The 22,783-nt window shown below is 38.4% G+C and overlaps 3 protein-coding genes across 3 annotated transcripts in view; 2 read left to right on the forward strand and 1 right to left on the reverse strand.

Annotated features, from left to right (window-relative positions):
- The window catches only part of LOC145478050 (uncharacterized), a 45,778-nt gene that overhangs the window by 9,676 nt on the left and 13,319 nt on the right, over window positions 1-22,783 (reverse strand). The gene's annotated exons all lie outside the window — the stretch shown is intronic.
- Window positions 485-2,223, forward strand: LOC145468334 (uncharacterized). The gene is made up of 2 exons (XM_081452039.1): window positions 485-805; window positions 1,598-2,223. Exons 1-2 carry the CDS (start codon window positions 532-534, stop codon window positions 1,762-1,764), a joined length of 441 nt encoding a protein of 146 aa, XP_081308165.1. The 5' UTR covers window positions 485-531; the 3' UTR covers window positions 1,765-2,223.
- Window positions 10,827-12,106, forward strand: LOC145478011 (uncharacterized). Its single transcript, XM_081455897.1, has 2 exons — window positions 10,827-11,172; window positions 11,929-12,106. Exons 1-2 carry the CDS (start codon window positions 10,899-10,901, stop codon window positions 12,093-12,095), a joined length of 441 nt encoding a protein of 146 aa, XP_081312023.1. The 5' UTR covers window positions 10,827-10,898; the 3' UTR covers window positions 12,096-12,106.

The following is a 22,783-nucleotide window of genomic DNA, read 5'->3' on the forward strand; positions in this document are numbered from 1 at the left end:
ACAAAATCTATTGGCGTTTCACTGGGACAAAAACGAAGTGGTTCCTAAGTAGTGGTTTCATTGTAGTGGATGTAACATTGTTAGTATTGACGGCTTCATAATGTAAGTAGTGTACGCGTCATAGTTGTAAGTGATCTAATTATCGTGTTTTAGGTCATGTAAATTTAATTAATTTTTAGCATGAAAGAAAGTTTCTTGTAAGGAGTGTTGTTTTATCATTGTAATACAAAAAGTAAGGTTTCTGGCTTTCTTTAAACTGTGAGCATAACAATCAATCAAGAATTCCCTACCATTATTTCCGACCAGAAACTCAAGTTGCATTTGAGGTAATTTCGGAACCTTGTTGCTATAAAAAAACTGGTAAAAAAGTCGAAAAAATGTTAAAAACGGCATTTGGTCTTTGTTTACGACGAGAAAATTAGAAATTGACTCCTTATTGTAGGCTGCTTATCTCATTTAATCCACTTTCCTCGACTAACTTAGAAATTTCACGTTATTCTCTTGCAGGAAAAAAGCAAAAACGACGACGTCATGTTCGTAAGATCGGCGTTGTTATTTCTTCTCCTTAACCTGACCGGAGCGATGATGTTCAGGTTGAAGAGGAATGACGAAATCGAGAATCCTGAAGACCCCAAGCGCCCCAATTATGGTTTGTTACCCAAGTTGAAGAATGGCGAGAACGAGATTCCTGAAAACTTCAAGCGCTCCATTTATAACGGTTTGGTCTCCAAGTTGAAGAATGACGAGACCGAGGAACCTGAAGAGCCTGAGCCCACCAAGAATACCAAGGCTTTGGGCCGCCCTGGTTTGTAATTTGCTTGTTTGTTTGTGCTTACTCTACAACATGTTAGTTTTTACGTTTACAAAGTGAAAATGTTTGTATCTTAAAAACTCGAACACGGAGAACCAATCAAGTATTTTTTACCTCTCATTAGCGAAAGGGACAGCGCTGCCACTGATATATTGTGTCTTAATAAGTATGACCAGGAGCTCCAAATAAATTGAGAAAAGAACTTGAAAAAGCGAAGAACTATCAGATAAAATAATGACTAAATTTTTACAGGATGGCAATTTTGATATCTTGACATCCTGTCGCAAAGTCAAATTTGATGAGCTGTAATCCACCTCCATCCTTGAAATCCTGTGCTTCTTCCTCAAAATACTCGTTCTAGTTTGCGTTTTAGAATCTTTTGATCCAATTTAGTTGTGTATTTGGTTATATTTGGCGATATAATATGGAAATTAGGAAAGGGAACTTTCAATAATCTGAATAATCAGCAGCAACACTGTCCCTGTCTTAAGGGCAGCGACACTGTTCACTGTCTTGAGGGTAATCAGTGAAGATAGGTAACATAGTATGAAGGTACAGTATCAACGGTTTTGGACACGCTTACGTACACCATAAAAAGGCAGTTTTAAAATAGATTTCATGGCCCGGACTGGGTTTGTCGTCTTACTCGGCTACACGTCATCACTTTCCCACACAACGTCGAATTTGAATCGTCTTATGTTAAAAGTAGTGACAGCGTGAACCTGTTTTAGAATTGTTAATACGTTTGTTAATCACATTGACAGTTCAAACTGACTTCTTTTTCAGAGGGTAGAGCTCCTGGTGATTGCATTGCTTGTTTCCTGATAGAATGTGGCTTCCCAGCCTTTGGATGCTTAGGTGCCGGTCCTGCATACTTAGGCTGTCTGACAGCAGCCTGTGGCGGTGGTATATTGGCAACCGTATGCTTGGCAGATTGCTTTCTTCCTATTTAGGTCATGCTCTCAGCCAGTGCAGTCAAGAATGGATACTAGTAATTGTAATTATTAGATATCCAAACGGACCTTATTACCAATGGTCATTTCAGTATACTGTAAACCGCTTTGCTGATTTGTTGTTGCTGTTGTTGTTGTTTTTTTTTTATTTAAGCGAGGATGCGACTTATAATCAAGACCATCTGTAATTGTTAACCTAATCATAATCTTAAGGACCTCTCAGGGTCTGCTGAATAAATAAACATGGCTGACAGCATAAACAGAGTTGTTGTCGTTGATAGTTGTTTTAGCTCCGAATTATGGAAAAAGAAAAAAATATAAGGCAATGCTGCGGCGTCTGCAAGCGATTATAATTTCACCTTTTTTTACCCGGAAAAATACTTTTGGGTAGCAACTCTTCTTTTGCAAGCCAATGAATTGCTTTCAGTGTAGTGATAATACCTTTGGCGTGTTCGCTAACAGCTGTCACGCACTTAGCAAAATTCAGCCTTACAAAAATACATCATAACAAGGCTCCAGGGAATAAACCCATATAATTCCTGTGGTTTATTCCCCAGAACCTCGTAATGTTGTCTTTTGTTTGAAGCTGAATTTTAATACATGGAAATTGGGTTATTGCGCTAGTTCGCACGCCTGCTTAAAGTCGCCGTTTTTTTGCAGCTCTTTTTGCTTCCAAAAGTGTTTTTCTTTAATTGATAACCGGCAAAACGGACAAAACATTGCATTATATTTGTATCGGTTGGCATCATTGGACCATTTCGTCAGGCAATTTCGAGTTTACGAATTTCAAATCTGAGTATCTGAGTACGTCATTTTTTCCTTAAGTTCTTGGTCGTTCGATTCATTACTAACATCTGCAAAATAACTGGAGATTTACGTCTTCGAAATGTTTTCGAATAAATCAGTTAGAAACAGCTATTGACAGATCTAAGTCTCCGTTGATAACACACACATTGACACATACTTTATTGAAGCTCCCTAATTGGGTTTTCAGCATCAATGGAAAATACAAAAGTAATTTAAGATATACAGTGTAGCCCCATTAATACGATTGGCTTTGAAGCATAAAAACTTGGTCGTATAACCGGTGATCGTATTAACAAGGTTGGTTCAAACGTGATGTTATTATTGACCATTACTAATTCTGACCCCCATTTATAGTCTTATTTGCAATACAGTGAACACGTTAAGAGTTTTTCCCATTTTTTGTTATATTTAGTCATCTTATTATGTTTTACTGCTATTTGTCGTTCTATGCGCCGAAGTATTTTAACTTTTGCTACCAAAACCATATTGTCCAATTTGCATTTATGAACATAAAATTTTGCCATAAGTATCAGGTGATTTAAAATGATATTATCTTTGCTTTCACTAAAATCACCAAATAAGATAGTCATTAATGTTAGAGCCTCTACTCTCTGTGTTTTTTTCCTAAGCCAGGAAGTAAGGGCTTGCCAAAATCTGTACACCCACAGTAAAAAAGTAGATGTTTGAGGGATTCAACTTCCTTTTTACAAAAAATGCATAAAGGTGAAACAATCATTTTAAATGTGAAGAGCTTTTCATTTGTAAATATGATATCATTCAAAAGCCTATATTGAAATTTCCGCAGCTTTGTCTCTATTGTGAAAACAAATGGCGGGGAATAGATCTTTGTCCATTCCACCGCTAGCTCGGAATATTTATTTTGCAGTTTGTTTTGGGCAGCTGGAGGGGTTTGCTTTTTGAATTTGAATTCTTTATAAAGTAGTTTTGATGTCATGTTTAGAATATCAACGTCCTTTCTATCCACTCTGACAAAAATAGTACCATTTGCTGTTTTTGGGGCAGAGTGTTGTTGATTCCGCTGGATGAGAATTCTCCAGTCTGGTGAAATTGTACTCATTAATTTGATTCTGGTTCTCTCTTCTGAATACTGTAGTCAGGAATAACAAAAACGTCAATAGGAAAAAGAAGACACGCAGCTGATTCAACAGAACAGTAGAAGAAAGCCTCATTTGATATCAATATAAAAAGTTTTCTCTTCCTTTAAAAGCAATGAATTATGGTGATATCTTCACTTGTCAGTAATGTAAACTGTAACGACTGGAATGCAGTGACTCATGGGCAGCAAAATTCCAAATGGACGTTAAGAAGTGAGGGATCTGACCTGAACCTCCAATTGACTTTAACCGGGGAACAAGCGTCAAGAAATTGATCAAGCTTTTTTTCGGGCCCAAAGGGAGTTGTCGTGAGGTCAAGATGAGTTAATGTTGGCCAATGACGAATATACAACAAAGCGCGCGGCTTGGTAGTCTGTGCAAGAATATTTCGAAATGCGATCAAAACCAATCTATTGAACAAGTGCTGAAACACCTGAGCAACTTGGGACACACTCGAAAATGTTCACGGCTTAGCACATAAATTTCTGTCTCAAAACTATCAGCTAAATTTTAAACTGCTAACGACAGATACGACAGCGTAATTCCCATGTGAGAAGTTCGTCATTTGTGAGAGCGCTTGCGCGCTTCTCTTTCTGAATTTGAGCCAATCAAAGTCCATATTACAAGTCCGGTCCAACGTGATTGGCTCCTGCTTCGCTGAAAAAATTGTCTATAGATAGCTTACTCTTGAATCTGATAGCACAAGACCCAATACCAGAGATATACACTTCTAGCATTAGAAACTTCTCTTTAATAATATACAAAAATTACAAAAGAAACAATGCAAAATAAGCTTACACATAATAATTATAGTGATAATAATAAAAAAACCCTCATGAATAGAAGGTGTAAATAAACAAACATTCAGCTTATCCTCCCTACTACCCAATAAAATTAATTATTGTTAATATTGTTAATTGCAAAGATTAAGTAGTTTATCCCAGTTTCTGAAATTACCTTAAGAGCTTGCATATCCTTTCCTAGCAATATTGAGCTTAATACTATGAGTAGTTTTAAGTCCTGACTATGAAGGGTAAACTGTTTTAACATTTCTTAGAGTAAATATTCCCTAATAATAAGATGGCATTAATTATAGTGATCAAGATCAAGTTCAAGAACAAGATCAAGTCCTCCACTTGACAGGACAAAGCATGTTTTCAGATTTCCAAAGATTTATATTCTGCAGACAAAGAGTAAATGCTGGAAGGATTCTGCTTCTTTTTGATAGAAAGTGCAGCTTGGAAAATCAGTTATCCCGAGACGATAGATTTTCTTGATTGTATATACTATAAAATTTAGAATTTTGTATTGGAAGATTCCCTGATCTTACAATCTAGAGTAGTATTGCGCAAGATTTAACTTTTCTTGCGCTCTTGCGGAGTTACCCATATAACAAAGCTTGTTAGTTCCTTCATCACGTACGCCCTAAAACTTAGTCGATTGAAAGTTAAACCCACGAGACTCAGGCATCGTGTTACACAGGAAGATATAAAGACCATTCAACTGAACGAAAAACATTCTAGAACAGAACTGTCGTGACAAATAGAACGCCCTGAAAACAACCGGTGATCAGGCGAATTAACCATGAAATAAACCTTGTTAGTTCTTTTGTCGCGGATGTCATAGAAATTAATCAAGTGAAAGTTAAACCCGCTGAGACTCGGGCATCGTGTTAAACAGGAAGACATAAAGACCATTGAATTGAACGAAAAATACTCCAGAAAAGAGCTGCCGTGACAAACAGAACTCCATAAAAATAACCATTAATCAGGCGAGTGTTTCCGAGAGCCTTATTTGCTTTCTCTCATTTAGGGGTCGCTCCAGGCCTGGACTAAATATCCGGGTACTTTTCAGACAAAATTTAACTTCAAGCTGAGACAATCTGTCTCTATGTGGCCCTTGCAAAGAGACAAATAGGTAATATCAAAGGACAGAAAATAGTACATTGTACTATCAAAATATTTGTGTCTTTGTGCGGCTCGAGATACCGCGACTGCTGCATGCAAAGATACTTTTACTTTTTTTTTTTTTTCCCTTTAGAAAGAGTTTTTTGTTTTTTGTGGTAGACGACAAAACATGGCATTATTTTTGTACCATAACCGCTTCTCATCATTCGACCATTTCGTCAGGAAATTTCGAGTCAACGAATTCAAAGACTGAGTATCGTCTTCACCGTGAGATTCGTTGTCATTTGTTTTCATCAAATTTTTTGTTCGTTCTCTTCATTGGTCCTTTGTTGGTCGCTTTTAAATGCGACCAATTACCTCCTCCTGGCGTCCCCCAATTACCTTTATTTGCTTTATAAATTTACCCCTTCAATACGACCACTCGAAATCACTGACGAGAAAAATGAAAGAAATAAGGCAAATAAAAACAGAACTGTCTTTAGTTACAGTAAAATGAACCAGTTGTGTTCACTGCGCGTATTACAAATTAATAGGGGTTGAATTATCTTATATTTTCCATTGATGCTGAAAAATACAATTAGGGAGCTTTAACAAAGTATGTGTATGTAATTAACAGCGACTTAAGCTGCGTTCACACTAGGCCGAAACATGATTAGTCTGGTCACGAATGAAACAGGTTTCATTAGGAAAACTGTTGACATTTTGCCGTGCATTACGCGAATCATGATCGAAACACGTTTATTCTGAGGACCTTACAGGGTAGTTTCGAACTCAATCAAATAAACAGCGTCAACCTTGGCGGCTGAGAGTGAAAGGGAAGGAAGTTTCCGAAGGGCTTGTCAATTGAAGCACTTAATAAAAGCAAATAAATACAAGTCAGAGCAATCTTGGGTTTAAGTGTAATTATAAGGATTTCATGCGAGTGCCATAAAACCGCATAAATTCATATAGAACAATGGCGTGGACGTGTTTGGTAACAAAACTAATGTAAACAATGCAGTTACAAACATCTTTTGGGGAAACGTGTCTCTTATAAACATGTTTACTCTAAAGATGATACGGTGATAGAGCGAACGCAATATTAGATCTGTCAACAGCTATTTCTAGTAATTGTTTGGAACAATTTCGGGGAAGGAAAATCTTCAGTTGTTTTGCAGGTACAAGTAATAAAACGAACGAGCAACTTTAGAAAAATGGAAACGAATTTCACGATGAAGACCCTTACTCAGCATTCGAATTTGAAAACTCGAAATTTCCAGACGGAATGGTCGAATGATGACAAGGGTTTATGGTACTAAAATAATGTCATGTTTTGTCCCTTTTGCCGGCTACCAAAAAAGTCGAAAACACTTTGAACAATAAATGTTGCACAAATCTTGGAACGACGACCTTTTAAAGTCGTCTTTTTAAAAGCAGGCATATGAATTGGCGTGAGCAGCGGGTTGCCACGAGAAAAGCACAACCACAACGGCAAACATTCACTGTGCGTCACTGTACAGCTGTTAGCGATCACGCCCTAGGTATTATCACTGCGATGAAAGAAATTCATTGGCTTGAAAAAGAAGAGTTGCCAGCCATAAATATTCTTTCCGATAAAAAAAAAAGTATATTTGCATGCAGCAGCCGTAACATTGCCTTAAGACACAAGTATTTCCGTGGTACAAAGGCACTATAATAAAATACTTTCCGTGCCCTAACATTGCCTATATATTTGTCCCTTTGCAAGGGTCACAGAGAGACAGATTGTCTCCTGAGATTACACTTTTTCTCAATATTCAGTACGTTTCTCACAAAAAGAATATCCGGATATATGTATCTAGGCCTTGAGCGACCGGTAAAGGGCAAAGAGCAAATACGAAGGGCGAAACTCTCGTGATCAAAGGTCATTTTTATGGAGTTCTATTTGTCACGATAGCTCTTTTCTAGAGTGTTTCTTGTTCAGTTCAATGGTCTTTATGTCTTCCTGCTTAACACGATGCCTGAGCTTCAGATGGTTCAACGTTCATAATTTTCATGTCATCTGCGATGAAGGAACTATCAATCTTTTTTTAAATCATAAATTCGTGGCAAATCCTATATGCGCAATACTACTCAAGATTCTAAGATCAGGGAATTCCAGTACAAAATCCTTAACTGCTTTCTCTGTGCAAACGCGAAACTTAATATCGCCTCGGCATCACTGATTCTCCTAGCTGTATTTTCTGTCAAGAAGAAGCACAATCCATCGATCGCGAGCTTTTACTTTTCTCCTGCAGAATTATAGATCTTCTGAATTCTGGAAACATGTCTGTTTTGTCCTGGCTTAAAAACAATACCATAGATATTAAACCGTCAACGAGGAAGACTTCATCTTGATCTTGATCACTATTTAATTAGTCACATTTTAATATTAGGGAGCATTGTATTTATTCTAAGTAATGTCAAGACAGTTCACCCTAAAATTAAAGGTTTTATAGCCAGGACAAAAGCTTCTTAAAGTATTGCGCTCCACATTACTAAGGAGATATCCAAGTTCTTAAAGCACCCTCAAAAATGAAAAAAACCACTTAACACACCTGCAATTAATAATATTAACAATAATTTATTAGGTCGTAGGGAGGATAAGCTGTGTTTCTTGTTTGTTCGTTTGCGTCTTTTTTCATTAGTAGTATTGTTATTATTATGACGTTATATGAAAACTTATTTTGCATTGCAATTGTTTCTTTTGTATTTTTTGTATGTTAACCAATAAACACTGCTCTACGTCTCAGTGATAAACTCTTGCTATATTAGCCATGCAATATCAAGCCATATTGACCTCACGGCCACCTCTCGCTAGGTCAGTATAAGTGTCACAACAATCATCCTCTATCGATCAACATAACAAGAGATAGTTTTATTGGCCTCTAAGTTGTATCTATTTAAGTTGTTGTATCTTTTAGAAACACAACATTAGCTGTTTAGCAGTCAGCTGGCAGCAATCAGAAACTTGAGGTACACCGTCAACACAAGAGGTAAACCAGTGACTACTTTTCAGTTTAATTCGATTTTCATTTCCTTGAAAAGTGGGTGCTACATACAGTTTTCATAAAGTGTAAAGGCTACGTCGGGTAGGCTAAATGTTATCAATTTAAGTTTCAGATAGGTTAGCAAGAGACCAATGTATTTATGAGTTTTTTAAGTCATTAGTCATAGACCATTTGCTAACGAGTTGATTTTTCTTTTATGCATGTATCGTGTTACCATTGCCATTGTTAATAGCTAAACCGACAACAATCTAACCTAAGCATTGTTAAGGCTAACCTGAGCACTATTCATGCTAACCGGCGCGCTATGCGGACTAACCATAGCGCTATTTGGGCTAACCGAAATGTCATTTAGGATAACCGAAGTGCAATTTAGGCTACTCCTTCCCTGCGGGCTATAAAGGGTTTCAACAAACACACAAGTACGGTACATGTAACTAATATCCGAAAGTAGCGACAAGAAAAGGCTGCTAACTCAGGCACCCTGATTTATAAGTCAGATGTGTCTATGGGTCAAGAGTCATGAGATGATAAATCAATAAGTCACCAGTCAATTTGCCTTCCAGTTAGCCTGATTAGCTCTCCAGTAAGCCTAAATAGCAATTCGGTTAGCCTACTCTAGTCATCTTCTAGTCCCTACACTCTTTGCTTGTATCATTGTTGCTATATTAGATTGCGGCCTTGTTTTCGTTTAAGAGTTTTCTAACGTCCTAAAGAGGTGAAAGCTTAGAAATATTGGGTAACTAGACAAGAAAAAAATGAGTAAGGGATCCAAAATTTTATCAGACGCTCATAAGAATGTCAATTTTGATTTTGTTATGTCTTGTCACAAAATCTAGCTTGATGAACTGTAGTCCACTTCAATCCTTGTAATCCTGAACTTATATGTATGCCCCAAAATACTTGTTGTTTTTTGCTCTTTAAAATCTTTTTATCCAATTCATTTGTATATTTGGTTACATTTGGCAATATAATAGGAAATTTGGAAAGAGAACTTTCGACACTGTCACACACCAGTTGACGATATCAGTAAGGTTTGAAAACCGCTCTAAAGGAAATAATAAACTCTCTACTTGTAATTGATGAGTTATGTAAGTACTTGACGAGAAGGCAAGCATTTGGAAGTTAAAGCGTAATCAAGTGATATTACTTTATATTGAATGCTAGCTTAAAATAATATTGTAAAGGTATATTGAACATTGGCTTAAAAACAGTGGAAGAACATGAATATTCAGTTTTTTCCTTGAAATATGGTGGAAAACTGACTTGTGAATCGAATGAAAATTAGCGATGAATATCAAGAACGTCCGTGAAACATTTCACGAATTATTTGTGTAGACGTGCAAACTGTTTAAAATATTGAGGAAACATAAATGTTTAAAGTCTTCTCCTTGTTAGTAAGCTATTTATTAATTCAAAAAATTAAAACCTGCTGGTGACTTGAGAGAAGCGGTAACTTACAAAAATTTACAATTTAGCAAGATTTTACTCCACCAAGGCGAGAGCGTTCGGTTAAATATGAACTCTTAGGTCTCTTTTTTTAGAGCCGAAAAGCAGAAACTAAACAAACCGCTGGAGAGAAGAATAGGTTTTTACTCTGTCCTTTAAAATGAATATTTGGTTTGCGCGGTCGTGTTAACGGGGTGTATGTATAAGAGATTACACATTGAGATTACAAAATGTTAGCGTTGGCCGCCTTGAAAACAGTGTGGTTTCTTATAACAAAATGTATTGGCGTTTCACTGGGACAAAAACGAAGTGGTTCCTAAGTAGTGGTTTCATTGTAGTGGATGTATCATTGTTAGTATTGTCGGATTCATAATGTTAGTAGTTTAGGCGTAATCCTTGTAACTGATATAAGTATCGTATTTTAGGTCATGTAAGTTTAATTAATTTTTAACATGAAAGAAAGTTTCTTGTAAGGAGTGTTGTTTTAGTATTGTAGTACAAAAAAGTAAGGTTTCTGGTTATTTTTAAATCATGAGCATAACAACTAAGATGCGCAAAGTTTATAAGCTGTTGAAAAGAATTCCCCATCGTTATTTCAGACCAAAAACTCAAGTTGCCTTTGAGACAGTTTCGGAGGCTTGTTGCTAAAAGAAGAAGAAGAAAAAAAAAAAAAAAAACTGGATAAAAAAGTAGAAGAAATGTTGACAACGGCATTTTGTCTTTGTTTACGACGAAAAGTTAGAAATTAACCCCTTACTGTCGGCTGCTTATCTCATTTAATCCACTTTCCTCGACTAACTGAGGAAATTCACGTTATTCCCTTGCAGAAAAAAAGCAAAAACGACGACGTCATGTTCGTAAGATCGGCGTTGTTATTTCTTCTCCTTAACCTGACCGGAGTGATGATGTTCAGGCTGAAGAAGAATGACGAGATCGAGACTTCTGAAGACCCCAAGCGCCCCAATTATGGTTTGCTTCCCAAGTTGAAGAATGGCGAGAACGAGATTCCTGAAAACTTCAAGCGCTCCATTTATAATGGTTTGGTCTCCAAGTTGAAGAATGACGAGACTGAGGAACCTGAAGAGCCTGAGCCAACCAAGAATACCAAGGCTTTGGGTCGCCCAGGTTTGTAATTTGTTTGTTTGTTCGTCCGTACTCTACAACATGTTAGGTTATAAGTTTAGAAAGTGAAAATGTTTGTATCTTACAAACTTGAACACGGAAAACCAAGGAAGTTTTTTTACCTCTCATTAATAAAACGGACAGGGTCCCGACTGATATATTGTGTTTTAATACGTATGGCCAGGAGCTTGCAAGAGAAATGGAAAATCAACTAAACAGATAAATAATGACTAAATTTTACCAGAATGGCAGGTTTGATTTCTTGACATCCTGTCGCAAAACTAAATTTGATGAACCGTAATCCACCTCCATCCTCGAAATCGTGGGCTTCTTACTCGTTCTATTTTGCTTTTTGGAATCTTTTGATCCAATTTATTTGTGTATTTGGTTACATTTGGGGATATAATATGGAAATTAGGAAAGAGACCTTAAGCAGCGACAACGGTCCGTCTTAACGGCAGCGACACTGTCCACTATCTACTGTCTTGAGGGTAATCAGTCAAGATAGGTAACACAGTATGAACATACAGTATGAACCTTTTTCGCACACGCTTCAATACACCACAAAAAGGCAGTTTTAAAATAGATTTTATGGCCCGGACTGGGTTTGTCGTCTTGCTCGGCTACAAGTCATCATCCTCCCACACAACGTCGAATTTGAGTCGTCTTCTGTTTAAAGCACTGACAGCGTGAACCTGTTTTAGAATTGTTAATACGTTTGTTAATCATATTGACTGTTCAAACTGACTTCTTTTTCAGAGGGTAGAGCTCCTGGTGATTGCATTGCTTGTTTCCTGATAGAATGTGGCTTCCCAGCCTTTGGATGCTTAGGTGCCGGTCCTGCATACTTAGGCTGTCTGACAGCAGCCTGTGGCGGTGGTATATTGGCAACCGTATGCTTGGCAGATTGCTTTCTTCCTATTTAGGTCATGCTCTCAGCCAGTGCAGTCAAGAATGGATACTAGTAATTGTAATTATTAGATATCCAAACGGACCTTATTACCAATGGTCATTTCAATATACTGTAAACCGCTTTGCTGATTTGTTGTTGTTTTAAGTTTTCATTAAATTGGAGGATGCGACTTATATTCAAGACCATCTGTAATTGTAAGCCTAATCATAATCTTAAGGACCTCTCACGGTCTGCTGAATAAATAAAACAGAGTTGTTGTCGTTGATAGTTGTGCTAGCTCCGAATTATGGAGTTAAATTTGTCTTTCAATCTTGCTCTTCGGTTTTTAACTTGGAAGTTATTTCAAAACAACTCAACTAGTAGGTTTGCTTTCCTAGAGCAACTGAACGTTACACTGTTTTCTTGCGGCGAGGAAAATGCTTTTTGGGTTCTTCGTTTTCTACCATCCTTCAAGAGACTGTTGCTGTGTTTAGACTTGAACGGTTTACCGAGGTACCAGAGTTTACTTACCTAGGTAACATTTTCCTTGTGTAAACGCCAACTGATACTTTGGTAAATGCCGCAAAAGACAAAAGAAATTTAACCGAGGTAAAAGTTGTAATTACCCTGTGATCAGGCATGGTTACAGTTGGTAACCAAGGTCAAGATGACAGATATATCCGCTTGTGGTGGCGTAATATTTCACTTCCCGCGGTGAGCAGATTGAGCGATTGTCGACAAAGCGTTTCTTTTCCAGTTTTGACTGGGCGATCATGGCAGATAACGTGGAAAGATTGGATCGATCTTCTTACAGCGAGCAATCCGTCACGTAAAAGAGAGCTTCGTAGTTTTCATTCTCAGTATTATTTACAACTTTCTCTAGACAAACTTCGATCCTATGTTGTGTAATTATTGTCGATATATTTTGCCACCAGGCAGGGAGGATGCTGCATATACAACGTATCCATGCATACTCTGGGTATGATCAAGCAGCTGAATTTTCTCCGCAATATTATGAAATGAGGTCCTCGCCTAAGAAAATGATGGCACCTCAATTTGCTCCTGTTCCACTGCGGTGGAATCCTCGTCCAAGTTCGATTTCATGACGTTGATAATGCAGCGCTCGCGAATGTTGAAAGATCAACTTGAGTTATTTGAGCCGGTATAAACACTGGACGAATGTACCAAGGTTAAGTAACATGACCTTAGTAACTGTTTACCTTGGTAAAAGCTCAGATGTAAACACAGCATGTTTTCATTGGGTTGTTGTCTAAGAGCCCCTGTTTTCAATGAGTAAACAGTCAGTAAACAAAAAGAAGTTGCTTTAGATTAGGGTTGACCCTTACTCAGCCTAAGGACAAGTACATGTCTGCTCTCTTCACATCGAAATTTTTACTTAAATTTATTTTCGAGGAGAAAATTCTCAGGAAGGCACTACTTCTCAAAATTTTTCATCTCTAATTCAGTATGAATGGATTTAACTTTAGTGTGGGACCCTTTCAATTCATGGTTTAATAACGTTTGCCGTTCAACGAGAGCTGCAAGACAACACTGAGTTACTTCAAAGTATTTAACTTTCGGCGTTACGTGAAACTATCTAATTGCGAAGGCACTCGAGCGCAACGAACACTTCTATGAACCCTGTTCAAATAGGTTTAGTTAAGAGGCAGTCTCTGTAAGAGCGGACTGTTCGATCTCGCTTGAAAAATAGATTTCGTTCATTGCTTGTGTTACGAGACATTCATATGCTTGTACTAAAACCACAATCCAATTGATCAGATCTTTTAAATTTTTCGTGTTTTAGGGAATTCAGTTTCGGTTCACCCGAGTGGATCAGCTTGTGGCGGCCATTGTCAACACCTACAGATTTAACACATCTTTGAAAATAAACTAAACAAGAACAAAAAATCTCTGCACAAAAGAAAACACCACTCCTACTTAAAATATGTCTTTATAATGTGCCAAACTGATTTGTATAAACAATGAGCTCGAACCAAGCATTCAAGGAGGCTTTAGTTAACGACACCCATATCGTACAGCTCGATGAGACACCCAAAAATGGATCACAAATTCAATAATGTAATGTTGAAAAAGTGGGGCATCCTATTTCCATCAAACCAACACAGCCTAAAAGTAGATACACTAGAAAATGTCACTACAGCAAGAAACCTTGCGGTATCTCCTTGATGAAATATTTATGGCCTTGTGAACTTGCTGAATTTCGATGATCTTCACGTTTTTCCTCCATTTTGAAAGACTCCTCATCATAAAGCATTGCCTTATCTTGTCTCAAGGAGACATCTAAGATGATTAACAACAAACAGCGAAATCATTCGACATGCATTACATTTCAAATAAAGGAAACAAAGTCAGTTTTGAGTGCATGAGTTTAACTCACAAGTAGCTTTCGCCGCTTTCGATTGCTTGATGAGTGCTCGAACTTCGCTCGATAATTCCACATGAACCAGCCACCACTGGCACCCAAACTACGGCTCGGATTTAGCGTATAGATCTGCTTAAGGTGGTGAGACCGTTTTTTCCCCTTCTTTCCCCAGGAACAGCGATGTTTTTTCACGACAAAGCGGCACACATCGACCGATATAAAGAACCAACCGCCACGTTTACCCCGATGGTGAACCGCTGACCACACTCGAGGGGAACTTGCTTTAGCTGAGCATTATTTATGACGGATCTTATATCAGTTATCGGAGATTAGATGGTAAAATATTTGGTGCTTCTTGCGGTGTAAACGGTGTACAGGCACTTCACCGTCCATATGATATGACATCTGTATTTCCACCAAAGTGCACTGAGCTAAAGGTCGATGAGGGGAATTTTGTCTCTATTCTATGGAAGAAGCGTGATTCCTCAAGTAGCAGCAGTGATACCGAAAACAGAGAAAAGGTTCCAGTGTTTGAATACCTACACCCAGTGCTAGGACTTTAAAATCAGTTGCAGATGTGAAAAAATTGAAGATGTGAAAAAATAAGAAGGAATTGCACATGTTTGTTGGCCAGCATTCAGAGAGTAATTTACAACAACCTTATAGGTATGGGTTGAGAAATTCTCATCACTCACCCTTATGGAAGAAAATGGTACCATTAGCACTGAGGGAGTGCCCAGCCCGTTAGTCTTCTACCCATTGAGCTATGTGGTGGGCCATCCAGAAGCCGAAAGGAAGAGCAGGTCGATACTCAGACGACGTATGGCAATATCTGATATCCAAGTTTGAAAACTGTAATACATCTGGGAGGAAGGAAGATCAGGCCGCGTTGAAATTTGTAACTTTTGCGACTATTCCAGGAAAGGGAAATTGACATCGTTACAGTTGCCACGCTCAGAGCCATTTGCACGTTTTTCGACCTTCCTTTTAGTTAGGTCAATCTTGCTCACCAAAAGTTAAGGAGATAATAGAAGTGCAAATTGGTGAAAAAAGAGAATCTTCGCCTGGCGCGGAGTTTGACAAGCGTGGATGCTCGTGAATTATATGTTCGAACAGTACTCGTATTCTAGACAAATTGACACACACCAAACTACGCACCCCTATGAGCTCTGCCCATTCGACCAAACGTTTCGATTTGAATTTTCCGAAAACTTCCAGTGGCGGATGGAACAGCATAATCTTGAATGTAAGGAAAAGGGGAAACCCCGTGAGATATCGCTAAATTTTGGCGATAATTTCTCCCCGGAATTTTGAGTACAGATGTTGGTTATGTACATAGTTATGTATATACAACCGCTGGGGCCAAACTCTTGTTTTGTGTCCTTGGGTATGCAGAAAATGCCATTACAGTCCTCAGGTAGAACACATGCTTCAGTAACAGTTTGCAGAGCCGTTTGGGGAAAATTACGTTGCTTCTAACACTTCTTGAATGAAGAGCAAAAAGTATCAAAAAACGCAAAGCCAACAAAAGAGAAATGGGTGCAGCGACTTTATGCATTCGTTCTTCACCAGAAATGAGAGCGAGCTCATTGATAAGCACACTCCTAGGAACTAGGACGTCAACTGAGGAAAAGAGGCGCAAAGTACGAAATGAACTGAAAGTAAACAGCACTCGCCTCGAGCTTCCTCTAATGCTTGCAAAAGATAGTGAACAACTTTGAGACAGTTTGAGTTTCAGCTTTATGATTCTATATACATTGAAATCCTGATTTCTCAAACCTTCAAACGAAAAAAAAATTGGTTCAAAAACTCGGAGTCTACTGCTCGAAAAAAATAAATTATGTGATTTTGAAACAAATTTGGTAGAAAAAAAGAAGTAGAACCAAACTGCAGTCGAACCTTCATTAACGGGCACCTCTCTACAGTGGCCCCCTCTCCACAGCGACAACGGCCACTAAATCGCTCAGTTCCCGACTGCCAAAATAACCTCTCCACAACGGCCAGTTGATCAACGACTGACGAACGGTGTATACAAACCCCAATTTTTTTATTGTGAAAGGAGACGAAACTCATTATTCACTGTTTCTGAGTTTAGTTTTAATTGATACATTTTGATTTATATATGCTAAAATGAGCATTTAAAAAAAAAACAAACAAAATGTTGCACTCCTTCTTGCCCAAAATGCCCACCTCTCTACAACGGCCACTTTCCTCTGTCCCCAAGGTGGCATACGTACCTTGATACAACGTGAAAAAAAAAAAGCAACCAAAATAAGGTAGTCGAACACAGTTTTCGCGTGCGCTTTTGCTGATGCGATTCAGCGCGCGCACAGGGTATGCAAAAGCAAACATGCCGTCAATAGAGCGATCATTTTATTTACTCAACTCCTGCACTATCTGTGCTATTTTTCTCTATTATTGAACGCAGTGCATTGGTGGGCCATGGGCCAGGGCAGGTTCTCGGTACCACTCGGGGGGAGAAAATGTGAGTGATATCTGATGAAAGGCTGTATGAAGGACTTTTCAAATTTACTTGATAGCAATCGTGAAAGAGTAGCTTTCAGTATTTTTTGCGTACTTCTTTTTTTCAAAAATATTGCTGTGACATGGAAACGAGGCTCACATTAAAACAGTTATTTTAAATGCGTTCTTTATTTATAATATTAATAAATTACTACATTGTACAGTAAACAGCTTTTCTTAACATTTTGGTTAAAAACTAAAATTTATAAGTTGATTTGAAAAAGAAAAACTTAAATGAAACCATGCAGCTCAAATTCTGAAAGCATCATGGGTAAGATGACGGTCTCGCTGCATGGTAAATACTTCAAAGTTCTTGCCAAATTTTCGCAGTTTGGACTCTTTTTATCAAGTAACATTGAGAAAAAGGGAACACTTAGTATTTTTATGCTTACTGAATAAAATACTTACAAACATTCAACAGTCTCTGTTCGACTCAAGGAAACTTGACTACAGTTTCAATTCTTCTTTTATTTCTAGACCAAACTAGGCGACCAGCTTTTAAAACTTGTATTATTCACTGCTCATATGATAAAAGTCGGCTAATTAGTCCTATTTTAAAAGAAAAATCTCGACTCTTTGAAATATTTATTGAAGGCGGCTACAATTAAAAGTCATGGGCCATTGCTTTATTCATTGGCAGAGAATACCAAGGAAGGAGAAATTCCCCACGTCATATATCACAGGAAATGCCGAAGTCTTTTTAGCACGAAGGGAGATTAGTTGGAGAGCATTTTTCATACAAGGGCCACGAGACAGATTTCGAAGTTTAATTTGGAAAGCGAACAGCAAAGATCTCGTTGGCAAGAGCCAAGCACGAGGAGAACTTGCTCGAAAATGTACACTTCTTGCGAAAATAAGACTGCATGTACAAGAACACGCGATCCCTTTGACCCAGTAGGTTGACTTGTATTTATATGTTTTAGAAAAGCTGCTTTTGCTGCGGGTGATAGTAGGCTTATTGGCCTTGCCTGTCGTGATTTGGTAGCAGCTGAAGCTTGTTACCATGGTCGGTGCTTTTGAGATTGTACCTGACCAGATAAAGCGAGCAACTACACTGACTTGGAACGTAGTGAACACGACGCCGATGACAACCAATTTTTTTGATATAGAGTCTCAAGCTTATGACAAACTGTTTGAGTTTATTTGATCAGATTTATTAAATCCCAGGTTTATTTAGATGGTTGATCTGAGAGCGAATCAGTAATCTCCATGTGATAAATGGGCGCTACTGAAATATCCGAATCAACGAAAAAGACATTTCCGAAGAAAGTTAGAAAACGATTTCGGCGACTTGTTACAATTTGAAGATCTCCCGAACAATGATAAAGTTTTTGTTCTTTCCAAAAATTTTTCAAATGTTCAACTGGCCAGAGAGATAGTAACTTTATTTCAGCAATTCGACAACAGGGCTGACTCCATGTAAAGTCAAGGAAAATAGCAAGTTGGACTGTACATCTGTAATGTAGTTTCAAATAATACTGAAATGGCATGGCCACCGAAATTTTCTGAAATATGTGAGAATGCAATAAATCTCCCAGCAGAACTAGATGCCTTTCTATATACTCTTCTAACTAGCAACTCAGAAATCCCAACGGAATATCCTCATCGCCACCGGTGCCTTGTCGGCAACTCTTTTGAGCAAGACATTATATACGGGATGACTGGAGGAAAACCTTCCAAGCAAATGCTAATACCATACGCAGTAAAAACTTTGCAAACCGCAATGTTGAACTTATACACAGCACTTTGCCTACAAAAAATGGCCGTGGCGTCTGATGATGATGTTCCTTTGCCGAAAAATATTCAGGCAACGCTTGCGTGGGATAATATTGATAGAATAGAAGAGACACTTTATGGCACAGGAACATCTCATCGAGTAAATGTTATTGCTGTCGAAGCCAGGCATTTTGGTCCCGGAACCTCCTTCCGCCCCCTGGAACTGAGCAAGCTAGGACAAGGAAAAGAAGACATGAAATTGATGATGTCGATGCTCGACGGAAGCTGCATCAATCCCTTTAAGGGAGAAAGGCAAGACCTGGTTGTCTATCGACCGGCAACCTCGCAACTCCTGAGATAGAGAATGATCTGCATGCTTCCGGCAGAGGCTTTCGGAGAGACGGCTTATAAGACATTTTGTCATGACAGGCTTGGGTCTGACCAACGTAAGGTGAAATTCTGCGACAAAATTACGAACCTCAAAGCTTAAACAAGGAGATGAAAGGACAAATAGGGTCAAGAAAGGAAGTAATCATTAAAGCGGATCGTGCGCAGTTTGCTCAAATGATCATGCTGAGAACAGAACGTTGAAGATGAATGATGTACTGAACCACCCTCTCGGACTCGCCCTTGGGCCCTTGACACGGCTGATGGGTTGCTTAGGAAAACCAACAAATCATCACTTGCCAAGGAGCCAGCCAGAAAAATATGACAGCAGCAGATATGATTCCTCAGCCGTGCGGGCGAATTTTTGACGAAATGGTAATGCTCCAGAAGATAAGAGGCGACCAGAAAACATTTGCTGAATTGGTTGACAGTATGATGTCCATGGTTTTGCATGAAGGAACAGACAGCCAGCGTATGGTCATCGACGTTTACAGAAATAATTCCATCAAAAACCACAAGAGAGAGAAGAGAGGCTCAGAAAGCGGTCATAAAGTCAGAAACTTCAAGGTAGACTACAAGATGCATCAATGGCGGACATTCTTGCCCAATTCCAGGAATAAATCGCTCCTGAGCAAATTTATTTCAGAAAAGTGGTAAAATAAGAGGCACAGAGAGAGGTTCGCTGGAAAGACGATCTTCGTAACGACCGAGGAGTACTGCTATGAACTCTCCTCAATCGGAGTAACAGCAAGGGAAGAGCCAAGGTCGACGCACGAGGAAGCGGGTACCAGAGTGTTTCTCCATGCAGCACATACAGAGCTGTAGTTATTACGTCTAAGGCTTTTTTTTTTTATTATCGCATGGTTATGGAGTCTGTAACGCCATTAGACTTTGTTGTAAGATTCTGTGCCAAACAAGGCAAAGTTGACTCGAACCAGCTACCTCCCTGCGCAGATTGTTTCTGTTGTTTAAGGATGTACTCCTTGAGAGCAAACTACCAATTGCAAGCAGCTATTTGGAGAAGTTTACAGAGCTGCCTTCAAGTCCCTTCACCAGTTGGTCAAGGATGGGTCGAGGATTACTGCAACTTATCCATCAAATGGATGAAAGGCAAACCCTCCCCTGCAGTTCTTCTTGAGTTTCTCTCCTGTTTTTGTGTAAGATCATGCAAACTGTCCACGTGCCAAACTGCCTTACAAATAGCCTTAAATGCACCGATATGTACCGTGAATGCAACAATAGGGGCCTTAAGTAATGACGACGGCGACGCCAGAGACGACGTCCAGTAAAAAATAGTTTTATATTTTACCTTCGAATTTCGCAGCAGTATAGATTTTTGCGGTGCACCTATCTGTCCCAGAACTTACTCAAGCTAAATGTGTAATGCCAGAGTTGAATTCCAAATTAAAATACGAAACATTAGCCGCTGCCGTTCGCGTTCTCCAAAATACGCAGAACCAAGTCATTTTACGTTGTTATTTTGAAGAGGACGGCAAAGAAATGTACGAAGATTTATAACGCAATTGCACAGCCATTGTTCTGGTCATTAAACATTTTGTTTGGTGACGTTCTCGTTGCCGTTGCCGTCATGGTTTTCTTAAACTACCTAATAGTGCTGAGGAGGAGGAGATTCTTGATGAACAATGTTCTGATGACGAGGAGGATCAGGAAAATTAAGGCATTTTAAATATCAATAGAAATTATCCGTTAAGCTAGATTAAGAAGATAGTGTTGAGGAAATTGTGAATTATGCTTTCTTTTTATGGCAATATTTCTCAATTTCTCATAAATTTTTGGGCTTCTTCAACATAAGGGAGCTTTTCAAAAGTTTTTTTCATGGCATAATGAGTGCTTTGAATCAAAAGGGAAAATGCTTTCAACTTTCAAACACTTTTGCCACATTCTGCTTTAGAATAATGGTGTTTTAACAGCGAAGATGGCGGATCCAAGATGGCCGACAGGTATTAATTGAGAACCACTGTCTTGGTATAGCAATTGCATCTCACCAAATCATTAGTTGTGAAACACGTATTTTCTCCTGCTTTCGTTTGGCGAAATTTCTGCGAGATCAACGCATTAAAAAAAAAAATTAAAGTTCTTTTGTTGAAATTTAAATATTTTTCAGCGTTGCCATGGAAACAAAATCCTTAAAGCTCATGCAAGTTTTAACTAAGTGGTTTAAAAACTCATCTGGCAGAAATTCCTATCATTGCACATATAAAGTACCCGTTACGTATGGTTATTGAGCAGGGAAATGAGTGACGTCACTTTGTCACGTGATAAATCCTATTAAGCCACTCATTTAGCATTGCTATCATACATAATATGAAACTAAATTAATTGCAGTTTTCAAAAATATATGGTAGCATTACTCCCCCTGAGTGGTACCGAAATGTTGTTTTTTGGGGTCCTGGCCCATGGACTAAAAGATATGTTAGAAAAGCTAACGATGCAAAGAACCCAGCAATTCTCAGCTTTTTCTTTGTTACCGAAAGAACCCAGTTAAATGCAGCGCATGCGCAGTTGCTCGAAAATTTGAGACCGATTGCTTTTGCAGAAACTTGCCGATTTCTAACGATCCAGTCGTCAGAATTTCAAGAAATTTGGCAAAAAAAAATAGTTCAGAAACCACGTGAATGATCTATCACAAAAAAATCTGAATTTTGACATAGCGAATTTTTAATAATACAGAATTACGAAAATCGTCTAGGTCAAAATTTTATTAGAACAGTGTTGACAGAAGGGATTTAATGTCAATTCGTAGTGGGCAAATGCCGGTCCCGTTGCCATGGCAACAGCACACACCTTAGCCAAAATGCGAGAATAAACCCTTCTGTGGTTAACCTTGACTCTTGCAAAAAATAGGTCCGCAATGCGCACGCGTGTTTAATGCGTTTCAGTCAACTGGAGCCATAATCAGAGATGGACAAAGGGTGAGCCGCTCATGGAGCAGTGGAACAAATCATAAGATTTAAGCAGGAAATGTTATTGACAGAAGAAGACTTTGTCTACCGAGGGATGTCAAATTACCTTGCACATGAAGTGTCAAGATGGTTTCCTGGAATTACTAAGCCTGTAAGTCCTGAATTACACTGAAGTTCCGATATTAAGTTTTTACCATGACTGTAAAAGAAATATAGACATGTTGAACAACAATCAATTTGCATGGAAAATTTACTAAGTTCTTTCATTAAAATGAAACTGTAAGCGCAATAAAAAGAAACCAATAATGCTAATACACTGTACATTTTTTATACTTCTTACAATAGCTTGTTGTAAGGTTACATGTTGATCAATGGGTAGTGGTCTGTAGAATATCTGCTGGACAGAGGAGTGTTCCTAATGACGGAATCAGAGTGTCCAAGTGGTTGTTAGAATACAGTAGTTCCACAAAGAGTTCTGTGAATTAGCTCAACTCCTCACATAAAACATATTGATAAGATGTTGATACAAAGTAAAATACTTCAATGACAAAAAATAAATAACAATGGAGAACAGAGTGTTCCATTTCCCATTGCTCAGTGTGCCTGACTTTGGTTTACTAGGTTCTTGTGCTCACATCTGACATGGCATGGTGCAGATGTCTTGCGTTGTTCTTGGTATCAAAATTGTTCAGTGCCGACTTTAACTCAAAGTGTAAGAGCATGTCTCCAAAGCAACTGTCCACAACTTTTCTGTACATTAGTTACTTCTTTATAAGTGCAGGTCAAGAT

The sequence above is a fragment of the Orbicella franksi genome, chromosome 2 (genome assembly GCF_964199315.1).
Source record: "Orbicella franksi chromosome 2, jaOrbFran1.1, whole genome shotgun sequence".
Classification (NCBI taxonomy): Eukaryota; Metazoa; Cnidaria; class Anthozoa; order Scleractinia; family Merulinidae; genus Orbicella; species Orbicella franksi.

Excerpts from the sequence above, each read along its gene's own strand:
- LOC145468334 (XM_081452039.1), top strand. The coding sequence starts at position 532 with ATGTTCGTAAGATCGGCGTTGTTATTTCTTCTCCTTAACCTGACCGGA. Across the intron at positions 806-1,597 it reads CAAGGCTTTGGGCCGCCCTG|AGGGTAGAGCTCCTGGTGAT; the intron begins GTTTGTAATTTG and ends CTTCTTTTTCAG.
- LOC145478011 (XM_081455897.1), top strand. The coding sequence starts at position 10,899 with ATGTTCGTAAGATCGGCGTTGTTATTTCTTCTCCTTAACCTGACCGGA. Across the intron at positions 11,173-11,928 it reads CAAGGCTTTGGGTCGCCCAG|AGGGTAGAGCTCCTGGTGAT; the intron begins GTTTGTAATTTG and ends CTTCTTTTTCAG.